Here is a 13,962-nt window from a genome sequence, read left to right as displayed (position 1 = left end):
AGTTGTCAAAGTTGGGAAATTGGTGGAGAAGGTATGGCAAATACTCCCATGTATTGTTGTCCTCATGGAGGGATGACCATTTGATTAGGACCTGGATGAGAGGAGCTCCATTTTTACGAATCACTCTTCTTCTGTTTAGGATAATGGTGGGTATTACTTCCTTTCTGTCTTCTCTAACTATAGAAGGAAGTGAGACGCTGGATCTCTATGCTCTTATAGCTTTCTTGAGGAGGGAGACCTGGAACACGAGGTGCATCTGGGTCTTCTTTGGTAGTTACAGCCTGTAGACTACTATCCTTATCTTCTCCACCATGGAAAATGACCCATAGTACTTAGGGCTTAGTTTGGAGATGGGTTGATGGGTCAAGGCCTTGAGATGTTGCTGGCTAAGCTTCAGATAGAGCTTTTTCCGATTGAAAGTTCTCTCTCTCTTTTTTCTATCAGCCAACTACTTCATTCTATTTTGTGCCCTGGCCAACTCTGTCTTCACCAATCTTATAGCTTCTTGTCTTTGCTGCAAATAAGTCCCCATTGCAACTATTGTAGACTATCCTCCAAGAGCCGGTGGAAGCCTTGGCAATACCTCGCACTATCAGTGAGGGTCTTAAGTATTTAACTGAAAAAAAATTGAATAGGATCAATAAATCAAAATGGAATGTTCAAATTCCCCGAGCAACTGCTACTTCAAAATTGTACTCCTCTAGACATAAAGTAACAATTCAAAGCATTACAGTAATATCAAAAAGAAAATTAGTATGATGATTGCAGCTATAATTCTTGCTTGGTAATTTCAAAGACAACAGGTTTCTCAGGCCAGAGGGTATGCATGAATTATAGTCTAATTAATTCAAATTTACAACAAAATCACCACCATTGGACAAATAGTGTGTTAGACAGACTTGCTCATCAATATAAACTGAAACATCCAAATCCCTTTCTAAAAGCTTCCCACAGTTTTGGAAGTGTATAACTTGCAAATTGCAAACCAAACTGAACATAGCAGCGCCTGAGAGAAAAATCAGAGTCAAGTACGTCCATGAGACAAGCAGAGCTATCACGATACCAACAGATTGCCACCATGGATAATGATGCACGTATAGCAACCTTCAATAGTAAGCACAGTAGTGTGCACACAACTACTATAAAAGCCCTGAACAATTGAAATGCTAGGTCAGAATTGTTAACATGATTGCAAAATTCACCAACACAATCTCAGAAGCTTAATAACCGATCACACACAAAAGTGAAAGCGGCTACTGAAAACATTCAATATAGCCGTAGGAGACCAGTTATTCTCTCAGTAAAATCGGGGCTTCAAACAACAACTTTCAGCTGTTGATAAATTACAGCAACTTTCAGCCAATTTCAACAGAAAAAGGGTTGAATTCATCTGCAAGTCTAATACAAAAGTACAAAATCTTCAGAAAAAATTCTATCATTTACTCATTGTTTTTACTCCCATTGATGCAAAAACATACAATCAAAGAAAGAAAAAGAAAATACTATAGAAACAGAAACCCAAAGGACAATTAAAAGAAACAGCACAATACAAATAGAAACCCAATTTTGATTGAGAATTACAAGAAACAGAAACCCAAAAGAAAAACAAATTGAAGCGATTGTTCCCAGTATAACCCAACTTTTGTCCATAACTATGTGAAACTTTTCTTCACCTGCTTCATGAGCTCCAAAACATGGCCATTTCTATTATACTTATGACACTGATCCCAGATATGTTGCACATCTCTTAAAACATCCTTTGAGTTCTTGTACTCTACACCATTTTGAAGGTTGCTGCATATTGTGCCAAAATCCATAGGTGTACCTGTATTAATAAGATCAAAATAGTCCTGGTTCCAGTGCCACGACACGAACCACCAAGAAGAAATGGTTGATTGTAATCAAAGGAGAGAAGATGATGCTCAGACATGAAGAAATGATATGTGCAATGGTGTTCTCCATCCTTGCATAATTAATTCACCATTAACTCTTGCAAAGATAACAACATTGATTAAACAATAATATTCCATCCTCCCACCCCTAACTAAAGCCCTTAATAACCAACATCAACCACTTAGACAAAAAATTCACAGATTTACTTCCTCCAACCATTTGGTTCAAATATATTGCATCTTAATGACCACATACATAATTTAGAAAGCAACTCTTGTAACAAATCTGAAAGCATATTTAAAGTAGTTCATACTTACAGGTATTCCCAATGCAATACGATCAACTAGAACATTGAAGGGCTTAGAGACATTAAAACATATTTAGACCTACACAAGAATTATCGTGTTCAATAGAAGCAACCACAAGCATTTGCCAACATAGAATATTCAAAAGTTACCTTCACAACTGGGGATCTTTGTTGGACTAAAGTTACTGAATTAGAAGAAGATGCTTAAGCTGTAAGTTAAAACCATGCTATCAGAAAGAATGCACAAGTTAACAACCTAAAAATTATGAAGTATGCAAGACCAATTTGATTCTTAGCTAATAGAGCCAATATAACAAGATAAACTCTCTTCCCCCACAACCCTCTTACATCTGCAACTTACACAAGCATATTCAATTAATGAAGAAATAAACACCATCTCAATGAGTGAAATTTTAATTTTAACAACTATTAAATAAAAATTAACATCAAATCCGGAAAAAATTAACAACTGAACATAATATCAGCAAAATGTAATGCCAAATAAAAAATAAAAAACTAAATTTCATGAAATAGTATTGTGCGTGAAAGATGAAGGAATACTCTGTTAGAGAGGAAGGAATACTAACAGCCACAAACACCATCTATGTCGAATGAACAGAGAGAGAGAGAGAAGGGGGGGTTACTTAGAGCTGGAACAACTGGCAGCGAGGGGAGAGGGAACGACTGGCGGCGAGGGAAGAGGGAACCACCGGCGGTGAGGGAAGAGGCCATGACTGCCGATGACTCGATCTTCTGGACTTGCGACCGATAGAGGAGCGAGCGAACGCTGACCGAATCTGGCAAAAACAATATCGCAGTGAAGGAGATCTCAGCAAAAATGGGGGCGTCCCACAGAGAGAGAGAGAGAGAGCACCTTGCAGAAGCCGACGGCAATGGTGGAGCGACGTCTCAGCTTGAAAAGACGGCAATGGTGGAGAGAACCCTACCTATATTCGTTGACAATGGTTTTTGGGCAAAGAGAGAGAGAATGAGGATCAAGATGAAGGTATGGGCGGGCTTTGCCAGAGTGCGATTTTGTTCACCCTTTAACGGGGGTGAACATCACCCTCACAATTTTTGTGAGGGTGAAAAAGCGATGGAACGGCATGAAAATATTAATTATCGTTCTATTGTTTTTTCACCCTCACAATTTTTGTGAGGGTGATGTTCACCCCGTTAAAGGGGTGAACAAAATTGCACTCGCTTTGCCAATATTGTCAGGGGTAGATTTGTAATTATATTTAAGGATATATGTATAATTTTATATCAGATTGTCAACAAACGGCCAAATTTGCCGTGTAGCATTATCCCACCACTATTGACAGAGTCATGCTACACGTAAAGAAAGTTTCAGGGAAGGGTTTACCGAAAATAATATTTTTTTCTCATTTTCTCTTTCTGAAGCCTGCCCAACCGCTCAACATCATTTTCACTCACTCTTTCTTTGTCTCTCTTCCTCTTCCACCGTTTCTCAGACAGTCACACTCCCTCTCTTTCTCTCACTCACCCGCAGCCTATGTTGTACGGAAATAGAAAATATTTTCGATAAAAAACGAAAATGTGAAAATGGATATTTTTCTAAAAAAATAAGCATAAATAGGGTCTGAAACGGGAATAAGAAACGTTTCCGAAACATTTCGAAAATGGGAAAATGGCACCTATGAGGTGTTTCCGTGCAACATAGCCCACATCCGTCCCCCACACGCGACCAGCCTCATCTTTGAGAGAGAATGGCTTCACCGTCATCTCCCCCGCCAACGCAGCGAGCACCACCCGCCGTCCCCCCCACCCCGCGCACTCGCTTCGCTGTCATCCCTCCCTCAGATCGCCCCCCCAGCCGGCCACAGAAACGCGGCACCGCCAGTCTCCCCCCACTCGTCAATCACAGAAACCCGTCAACCCCTTACCCGTTTCTGCAACTCTGTCTTGATCAAAGGGATTAAAATTTTCTATTTTTTGTTATTTTGCTATACAACTTTTGCTTGATCCAACATGAAATATTGCTATGTATACTTTCCTCGAAAACTGTTATTTAGAACACACAAGATTAAAGAGGACCCAGCAACTCATGGGTTTTAAATCATCTTTTTTTTTTTTTTTTTTTATCCAGACATAAGGCACGGAGATAAAGCTAAATCCATGCTAATAAAAGCATCTCGAAATATTTGGTTGAAGCAGCCAATACATCAGGTGAACTTCGAGCAACTCAATACGCCACAAGCTTAAGACAATTAAAAGTAATAAATTGAGCTTAGAGGTGTATAAAGTTGAATAGAATGAAGAAATTGGAAGATCATGGGCAGGTTGCAAAATTCCAAGGCTTTTGTATATTCATATCTCGTGTCTATAACAAGAACTCAATAGCAGAGAGATCCAAAAAGATCTTATCTTTCACGTAAACAAAGAAGTTCTATGCCTAGTTAAGGCATAGAACTTAAAGGTAATAAGTGCCCAAATGCAAATTTCATTCTTCAAATATTGTACCAATTATGTAATTTCTTCCTTCTTATTTTTCTTAAATTTTCGAATGCACACAACTAAAAACAAAAAGACATATATTCAAGAAGTATAAACACGGATAGAATAAAACGAAACGTTCAAAATTTTACAACAATAGTAAAAAAATACACTTGAATGCAAATGCACCCAATAGTACCTAATAATGTTGGAAATGTATGCCCTAAAGACACGTTTTGTTTAATTTATGGTAATGATGTTTCTTTTACTCAGTTCATGGCACATATATTATTTGCATTTAATTGTTGGAAAAAGTGTCCATGCTATTAAGTAAGTGATTCATGTGATGGGTCGTTCTTCACAGTTAGGCATGAATCATGGGTACTTAATAAGCAAGAAAAACATTACTCTTGATCTTTTGATAGAACTGGGCATTCTATCATGATAAGATCATTGTGCAATAGATCCTAATGGAGGATGGCTTGCCTTAGCCAGTAAACAGTCCGTTTACTCTAATTGTACAAGCGCATTTGGAATGCGTAGAGTGGACCTGTGATAGAAGCTAATGACAAAGTACTAATTATCATGGAGCTAGTCTATCACTGCTACTACGTGGACGAGTACTCTAATACTTGAGTATTAGTTGGTGGTCTAGTGAACCTAGAGCTATATTCTTAGATTCATTATAGGTGAGGTCTATCAAAGATCAATATCCTTTTGAGTTGGGAGTATGGTTTCTAATTAGCTAAGACAGACTAATACAAGATAGTTTCTGTGATTCACCCCCTTGTAATTGTCCAAGAATAATCAAATAATCCAGGGCCCTGGGAACGTGACTTATGAGTGTGTGCTTCTGGGTAGCTCCCAGTGATAAGCAAGTATATTCGAGTAGTCACGGATTATTGGACTAGTGATCTAAGGATGGTAGAAATCATTTAGAGAGGTGTTGGTACATTATTCCTTTCTAAATGATGGGTGTTACGCAGAGGGGTATTTTCGTCATTACACTAGTAGGTCAAAGACATGGCATATGCAAAATTATTCGTGGGGTCAGTGTTACCATATGGTGATAGTTGGAACACTTAGAATGACAAAATATAGCTACTAGGTAGCAGGGATATTTTGGTCATTTTAGTAGCCGTGAATAATTTGTCTTTTGGTCCCCGGGGTAGCTCGATGTAACTCATGTATTTTTTAATACATTTGGCTTGTTGGATGAATTACATTGAGAGAGAATTATTTTATTCAGAATGGTCCATAATTAATTGGGCTAGAATAAAATAATAGTTCATTAGGGTTTTTAATTAATTAATTGGGCTAACCCAATTAGAAAATTAATTAAATGATCTTGGCCCACTAGGGTTTTAACCCTAGGGTTCTCCCTATATATATCTCTCTTTGCTTGTTTTTCATTTAAGGTCGTTTTTGCTCTTCTTCACCGAAGGGAGGCCACGAGTTCGAGTCATATTTCGAAAGATCGAAAGAGAGCCTCGAAGTTCTGATGCGAAGGAGCCGAAGGATAGCAGGACAGCCGTCGTCTCCACCACGAGAAGAAGCTACCGCGCATCCTGCCCCTATCGCCCCATTCCGACCGATAATCCGCCGTAAAAGTAAGTCTCTTAGATTCTAATCAATTCGAGGAACGGTTTTAATTTTAAACCGCTTCCGTTGCATGCTATGTTTCCTCGTTAATGATCCTTCAAATAATCCCAACTACCAATAAATTTTAGGTTCACCTACCTACATTTCAATGACAAATTTATAACAGAAAATGAAAAAAAAATTATGAGATCGCCCAAATTGACATGCAAGGCTACAGTTTAATCAAAATATATAATGGCCAGCAAAGGGTGGGGGCGACGGAAGGCGGATCAAGCAGCGGTAGCGGGAGCAACGGCCAATCTAGCGACGGTAGTAGGGGCAATGACGGATCGAGTGGTGGTGGTGGGAGCGACGACAGATCGAGCGGTGGTGGCGGGTGTGACTGCCGGTTTCTATGCGATCTTGTTGGAGGGGGCGGCGGCGATACGAGTTGCGATGGAAGGCAACGACAGCATTCAGAGTTGTTAGCCGGCGACAATGGCGCAAACTGCTATGGCAGGAAGGAGAGAGGGAGAGTGAGAGAGAGGATGAAAGAGAGTGAAAATGAAGTTGGGGTGGGGGGAATTCAAAAAATGATGAAAAAAAATAAAAAATAAAATAAAAAGTTTCGGTAAACCATTCTCTGACACTTTCTCTACAAGTGGCATTTTTCTTTGGATAATGCTATTCGGCCAGAAGTAGTGCTCGAAGAAGTGCCATCCCAGAAAGAAATTACAATTTCACCCATACTCCAATTGACACAAATACCCTTGTTCTAATTTCAGTATTCCCTCCCTCTGACGCTCAATCTCTCACTCTCTTCTCCCTTCTCTCTCACTTTCTCTCTTTGTGTTCTCTCTTGTTCTACCCTATCCATTGCAAAATATCTCACTCTTCTCACTATCTTCTCCCTCACTTGCTCCCTCTTGTTCTCTCTAGCTCGACCTTCCCCATGGCTGAAAGACAAATCGATCGTAGTGCGAGCCTTCTTCTCGGATCGAAGAAGGGTTGTCGTCTTCCGCCCGTGCGACTTCATCTCCGGCCCTCTCTCGGTCTCTTTCACTCTGAGGCACTCTCTCATCTCCATTAGATTAGATCTACAAGGAGGGAGGTAAGTCTTTTAGACATTTTAGTCATCAGCACATCTACGCGTTTTTTGGGTTTAGCCAAGACTTTAATGTTAGATCTAGGGAGATTGGGCCGTTGGATCTTGCTGATTTTTGGGTATGTTGGTTGATGAGCCCTTGGCTATCGGGTGGTCACCTCTGATCGCCGGAAACCACTTGTGGTGGCTGTCAGTGTATTTTTAAATTTGGCCAAAAATTAAAAATCAGATCTACTAAAATCTAACCGTTAAATATGTCGTATTTTTTTGTATGTTATCTCTCTTGACGTAGTGTTTGTGATGGTAGGCTTTGATCGTAGTAAGCTTCAACCGGCAGTGGTCGTCGGCGGTGTTGGTGGCGGCGGATACATACATACATATTTTTACATATTCTGTTTTGTAATTATTTTAATTTATATTGTAAATATTGATATTGATATTTAATTATGAATTTGTATTGAAGATGTTGAAGTTAATATTGAATTTGTATTTAATTTGTGATATTTGAATATTGTGAAAGTTAAAATTAAATTGATTTGTATTTGTTCTGTAAATTTTTGAATTAAAATTATTAAGTTTATTGAAGAATTGAATGGTAAGTAGTTTTTGTTAATTTTATTTGAAATTATTAATGTGTAGATATATTTTAAATTTATATTAAATAAAGTTTAATATTGAATTTGTATTGAATTGGTGGTATTTGTTTTGTGAATTTTTAAATTAAAATTATTAAGTTTAGTTAAGAATTGAATGGTAAGTGGTTATTGTTAATTTTATTTGAATTTAGATATTTATTAATGTTTATATATATTTTAAATTTATATTAAATAAAATTTAAAAAAAATCAAATAATTTCATGTGATGCATAGAGATTGAGTTGTACCTTTTTAATTTTTTTTAACCAAATGGAGAAACACCACGGGAAGTACTAATTGTTCAAAAATTTGTTCATTTGAGTTTAGTTTTATTTTAATTTATCAAACAAATTATGCATTTCTCTTAATTGAAATTTTTATTCTTTTAAAAATTGTATTTAGTACTAAGATTCATAAATTATAGATATATATATAATGAGTATTATTAAATCATAAAAAATATAAAATGAAAGACTTTTTGTAAATAATAGACTTACCAACTCATTCCCCACTTTGATGGTAGAGTAAATGAAAAAAATATTCCTTACAAATACTTCTTGTGTTTTGGTAAATGAAAAAAAAAAACTTAATTAAAAACATCTTTTCCTTGATTTAAAGTAAGAGAATTAGGAATTATTTAAAAAAAAAAAAAAGATGAATCCAATTGGTGGATGTGAATATGAATTGAGCCATGTTAAGTGATTTTTTTTTTTTTTTTGTACGAGTAAAGATTTTTTTTAAAAAAAATGTATAATACATTTAAGTGTTTATTTACTGTATATAATTACATCATTTACAAAAAAACGTTTCTACTGTTAATTTTCAGATTAATAAAAATTTAAATTTAACTTCATACACATTAATAAATATAAATATAAATTTGATATTAAGCTAATTTTAAAATATATATACAAATTAATAAATATTTAAATTTAATAAAATTAACAATAACTACATAGCATTCAATTCAAATATTCACAAAACAAATACAAACTAACTGAATTTATTAACATTTAAATTTAAACCAATTCAATTTAATTTTAACCTTCACAATATTTAAATATCACCAATTCAATACAAATTCAATATTAACTTCAACATCTTCAACACAAATTCATAATTAAATATTAACATTTACAATATAAATTAAAATAATTACAAAAGAGAAAAAAATATATACAAATATATGTATATATGTAACAGTCGCCACCAACGCCTCCGACGACCACCGTCGGCCGAAGCTTCTCACGATCAAAGCCTACCATCAGAAACTCCAAGTCAAGAGCGTTAACATACAAAAAAATGGGACAAATTTAATGGTTAGATTTTAGTAGATCTGAGTTTTAATTTTCGGCCAAACTTAAAAATATACTGCCAGCCACCACCGGCCACCATAGCCGGTGGTTTCTAGCAATCAGAGATAACCACCCGATACCCAAGGGCCCATCAACCAACATACCCAAAAACTAGCAAGATCAAACGGCCGAAACTCCGTAGATCTAAGCTTAAAGTTTCGGCCGAACCTAAAACTCATTTAAACACACTGCTAGTCACCACCGGCCACCATGGCCGGTGGTTTCCAGCAATCCGAGGCAACCACCCAACACTCTTATGCCCATTGACAAACATACCCAAAAACCAACAAGATCCAACGGCCAAATCTCGATAGATCTAAGTTTAAATCTTCGGCCAAACCCAACACTCACATATACCTTTGCTGAAAATCATTTTTTGTAAAACTAGAGACATACCTCATTGTAGATCGGACAAGGATCGAGCCAAGGGATGCTGGAGATACTGTAACAGGGGCTGGAGAGCAAGAGATGGTCGTAATGAGCCCAAGGGAGACCAGAGGCTCGGTCAAACGCGCAGGAGAGAAAGAGAGAGAGAGATAGATGGCCTTAACAAAAGGAATGGAGGAACAAGCCTCTTCGAAGGGGAGCATGGGTCAGGCAGAGAATATGAGAGAGAGAGAGAGAGAAAAAAAGAGAGAAAAGGCAGAGAATATGAGAGAGAGAGAGAGAAAAAGAGAGAAAGGGGGTTGTGAGAGAGAGAAATAAGAGAATGAGAAGATAGTGAGAGATTAGGCCAAATCTCTGGGAAAAGTTGGGATGGGTCAGGCAGAGAGAGAGAGAGAGAGAAAATAATTTGAAATTTGAAATTTCGGCCACCCTCACTTCATTGAAAATATCGCGATATTTTAGAGGTAATTTTGCGATATCTATGGGGTGGCACTTTTTCCGGCATCACTTCTGGCCGAATAGCATTATTCTTTTTCTTTTCCTAGAGTAATGCTATTCGGGCGGCCTCAGCGCCACCCCACGATATATCGCGGACAAAACTACGAAATTCAAATTTCTGAAACCCCTCTCTCTCTACCCGTTTATCTCTCTCTCCAGCACTGCAAACCCACTGCCCCTTTCTCTCTCTCCGGCGTTGCAAACCCACTGCCTCTCCCTTCTTCCCTCTCTCTTCCACTTCTGACCATTCCTTCTTCCCCTTCCGACCAGGCAAACCCACTGCCCCTCTCTCTCTCTCTCCCACGCTGCAAACCCACTATGTCTCCCTTCTTCCCTCTCCCTTCCCCTTCCGACTGTGCCTTCTTCCCCTCCCAGCTGCAAACCCACTGCCTCCCCCCCTCTCTCTCTCTCTCTCTCTCTCTCTCCCGCGTTGCAAATCCACTGCCTCTCCCTTCTTCCCTCTCCCTTCCCCTTCCGGCCGTGAAGAAATTCTGTTTCTCTTTTTTTTTTTTTTTTTTTCAACAAGCACTCTTTTGGAGAGAAAAAGCAACTGAAGAAGAAGAAAAAGCGATGGAGGGCCTCTCGTATGGAACAAGATCCGACGGTTTGGAGAGGTTTGGCCGGGAAAGGAGAGAGCCAGAGGATGAAATTTTTGAATTTGCACAGGAAACAATGGAGGAGGAAGAAGAGGAGACGACGAAGAGCAACCTAACAGCTGGGCTGTGGAGGAGCGACGAAGAAGACGACGAGGAGACATGGGTGAAGAGCAAGAAGAATAAGGAGAAGAAACAGGTGTTTCTTCAAGGCTATGTAGAGGCGGCTAATGAGCTTGATCTGAAGAGGGGGAAGAGCTTGACTGGTGAGGATCTAGATGAGTTGAAAGGGTGTCTGGATTTAGGGTTTGGATTCAGCTATGAAGAAATCCCTGAGCTCTATAACACCTTGCCGGCTCTTGAGCTTTGCTATTCAACGAGCCAAAGATTTCTTGATGACCACCAGAAGTCGGCGGACTCCCCGTCGTCGGCCACCGAGACGTACTCATCGCCGTGGGGGCCGATTGCCAACTGGAAGATCTCCAGTCCTGGTGAGTTATCTCTTTAAATGTCTTAAAATTGCTTAATTTATTGTTGGCTTGCTCTAGAAACTTCTTAATTAGTGTTTCCATGCTCTGCTTGTTGGAGAGTTATGTGCAAAGCTCGTTACTTAGAGGAAATTATGAATTGGGTTTCTGGGCTTTTAAATTAGTAGTCTTTCTGTGGGACTATTGATGCAAATTTCAAATGGGTTCTTCCAATTATGAAGTGAATTTTTAGGCTGAAGAGATTCATTTTAACCCATGAAATTGTAGTGCCAAAAATGCCAAATTGTTTTACTTTCTTCATCTTGTAATATGCCCCCCTTGCCGGATCTTTCCTTTGACAACCCATAAGTCTTGTTATGAGATTGCTCACCTTATTTGGTTGCAATGGCATGCTCATTGACTTGATTGCAACGAAGATACAATAATATGAGTTATAATATGACTCTTGCCATAGAAATAGAATTCACGTAGTGCTTTGATCTACTGTCTTTCTTGGAGGTTACTTGGTTTTTCTAGTTAAGAATATGGGTAGTTGCTTCTGCAAGGGAATTGCAAAGATTCTCTTATTAACCTTACTCTCTGTTATCTTCTTCCTTTCCCCTTAAAAGGTGAGTTATGAAGTAGTTAACGAGTTATTGAAAAATAATGTTCAGATCTTCATTGTGCCATTATGATCTAAACATTGATTCTATATTTTCTTCCTCATTAATGCTTGTTTTTTATTATTATTTACTTTGTGATGAATAATTGTTGAATTATACAGATCCTGTAGTCGGATATTGTTGTTGAATTTCTTGGTAGAAGAAGGAAAGAGAAATTGTAGAAATAAAAAAAGAATATTATTATTCGAATTTACAAAGCAGTAGTAAATGTTATTAATCTTTCTTTTGTTTGTTTGTGGCAGGACATTCCACCATTCTATATTATATTGTATTTGTAGCAAAGCCAGGAATGGTGTATGCATGCGTGGTTTAAGCATTGTTGATGGCTGATGGGTGATGCTGAAGAATTTTGGCTCTGGGCTCTGCTATCTTTATCTTATTCTGTGCGGTGTAAACATATGGCAAAATTTTGTTACCTTGTAAAAGTCTAAAACTTTTATCATGTTTTGAGCAATAAGATGTTGAAGATTGAATTCAGACTAATGGGAGTAATAAGAAATTATTTCTTAGATTATTTTTGGTAAAACCTTTTAGTTAGTTGCTGGAAACTATTTATTTTATTACTAAATAACAACAACAAGAAGAAGTTAAATTACATTATATATTTGCATTATTATGGTCAAGTTTATTCTCTTGTTGGCGTCAAATTTTCCCAACGCCAGGGGGCGCGCAGTTTTTTACAAATCAGATCCACAAGATTGACAACATTGATGATGTCATTCCCCAATCTAATTCCAGATAAACTTGAAGACATTTGTTAAATGTATTATTTGATTTCAACTCAATCTTCCAAGAGGTGGTATGTAATGATGCTGCACTACAAAATTTGTCATAACCTCATTCCATATGAACAAATTAAGAGATGAACAATTTAGAGCCTCCACAACTATCCCCCAAAATAGACACTAATTGGGGCACAAGAAGTATCAATAGCAATCTCTGATTATAAAACTATGGCAAATATCAAAGGTATATGACCAAGCAACCTAACCACTGTCGACCAAACATAACAAGACGCCAAAAAAGTCAAAAATAAGTTAAATTACATTCAACTATCATAGGAGGATCCGAATTTTCTAATTCAGTGCTCTTCACATAACCAAAAGACCAAGCCAATATATACAACCTCAGGGCCATCTAAAAAAGAACACGGAGCCCCCCAGGGGCTTAGCCAAGTGATAAACGGGTAGACTAAAAGCTTGTCAAGAGATTCTTAGTGTGGGTTCGATTTCTGGGGGAAGCAGAATATTTCCTTTTGGGAGAAGACCTTAGGAGTGATATTAGTGGTGCTAAGGCTTATCACCCTGATCATTTGGGCACATATCTCGATTTATCTCCTCAGTGTAGCTCTAGGGGCAGGGTGACTGAAGACGCCAATAATAAAGCGTAATCCAAAAAAAAAAAAAAAAAAACATGGAACTCGACACGTTCTCCTGCAGTCGGGGCAACTGCGGAACTGGGACAGGCCCAGCAGATGTGCCGTCATAGCTCGACAATGTCTCAAACCCTTTGTCAAACTTCATAAATTGTCCCACTTGGGTTGCTGCCAAGTGGACATAGCATAATGAAGCAACTGCAAACAGAAGCGAAAGAGAAGAAGAGCGTATTAAAGAAGTTTCAGGGTTTCATATTACAAATTGCATGAAATTGTGCACCAAAACATAGGAGCATTTTTTTTTTCTAAACTACTAGATCATAATGAGACTTTAGTCTCATACTACACTCCCTTTACAATAATTTTTTTTGCAAAAACTAGTGGCATCTCTAAGTTAGAAGGCAAAATGGATTTGAATTGGAAGACCGGCTCACCTACAGAAATTGCAGTGGTGCTTCTCTGATACCTAAAACAGAATAAAAACAACATTTAGAAGTATCTACAGTGTTTACACCTCTACCCACACAACCAACTAAAATGAGGCTACTCATTTATGCCTGTACAATGTGCAATTACACATGGGACAACAAATGAACTAATTCCTGGAGATCATCTGCTGAAAAACC

At 37.9% G+C, this 13,962-nt stretch overlaps 1 protein-coding gene and 2 long non-coding RNA genes across 4 annotated transcripts; 1 reads left to right on the top strand and 2 right to left on the bottom strand.

The window, feature by feature from the left end:
- Positions 1-1,546: 1,546 nt before the first annotated feature.
- On the bottom strand, positions 1,547-3,205 carry LOC127795405 (uncharacterized). Of its 2 annotated transcripts, XR_008021789.1 has the most exons (4): positions 3,075-3,205; positions 2,845-2,997; positions 2,351-2,409; positions 1,547-2,279 (listed from the first exon to the last, which is right to left on the bottom strand). It is a non-coding gene; the product is annotated as an uncharacterized LOC127795405 (long non-coding RNA). The 2 variants fall into 2 exon arrangements; XR_008021790.1 differs by lacking the exon at positions 3,075-3,205 and having other exon boundaries at positions 2,788-3,068.
- A 5,836-nt stretch (positions 3,206-9,041) lies between these two features.
- LOC127793894 (uncharacterized) lies at positions 9,042-10,603 on the bottom strand. Its single transcript, XR_008021502.1, has 2 exons — positions 9,730-10,603; positions 9,042-9,236 (listed from the first exon to the last, which is right to left on the bottom strand). It is a non-coding gene; the product is annotated as an uncharacterized LOC127793894 (long non-coding RNA).
- A 59-nt stretch (positions 10,604-10,662) lies between these two features.
- On the top strand, positions 10,663-12,403 carry LOC127793893 (uncharacterized). Its single transcript, XM_052324671.1, has 2 exons — positions 10,663-11,302; positions 12,204-12,403. The coding sequence occupies exons 1-2, from the start codon at positions 10,789-10,791 to the stop codon at positions 12,272-12,274; spliced, it is 585 nt and encodes a 194-aa protein (XP_052180631.1). The 5' UTR covers positions 10,663-10,788; the 3' UTR covers positions 12,275-12,403.
- The last annotated feature ends 1,559 nt before the right edge of the window (positions 12,404-13,962 follow it).

The sequence above is a fragment of the Diospyros lotus genome, chromosome 2, assembly GCF_014633365.1.
Source record: "Diospyros lotus cultivar Yz01 chromosome 2, ASM1463336v1, whole genome shotgun sequence".
Taxonomy (NCBI): Eukaryota; Viridiplantae; Streptophyta; class Magnoliopsida; order Ericales; family Ebenaceae; genus Diospyros; species Diospyros lotus.
This window is presented reverse-complemented; position numbering and strand designations above follow the sequence as displayed.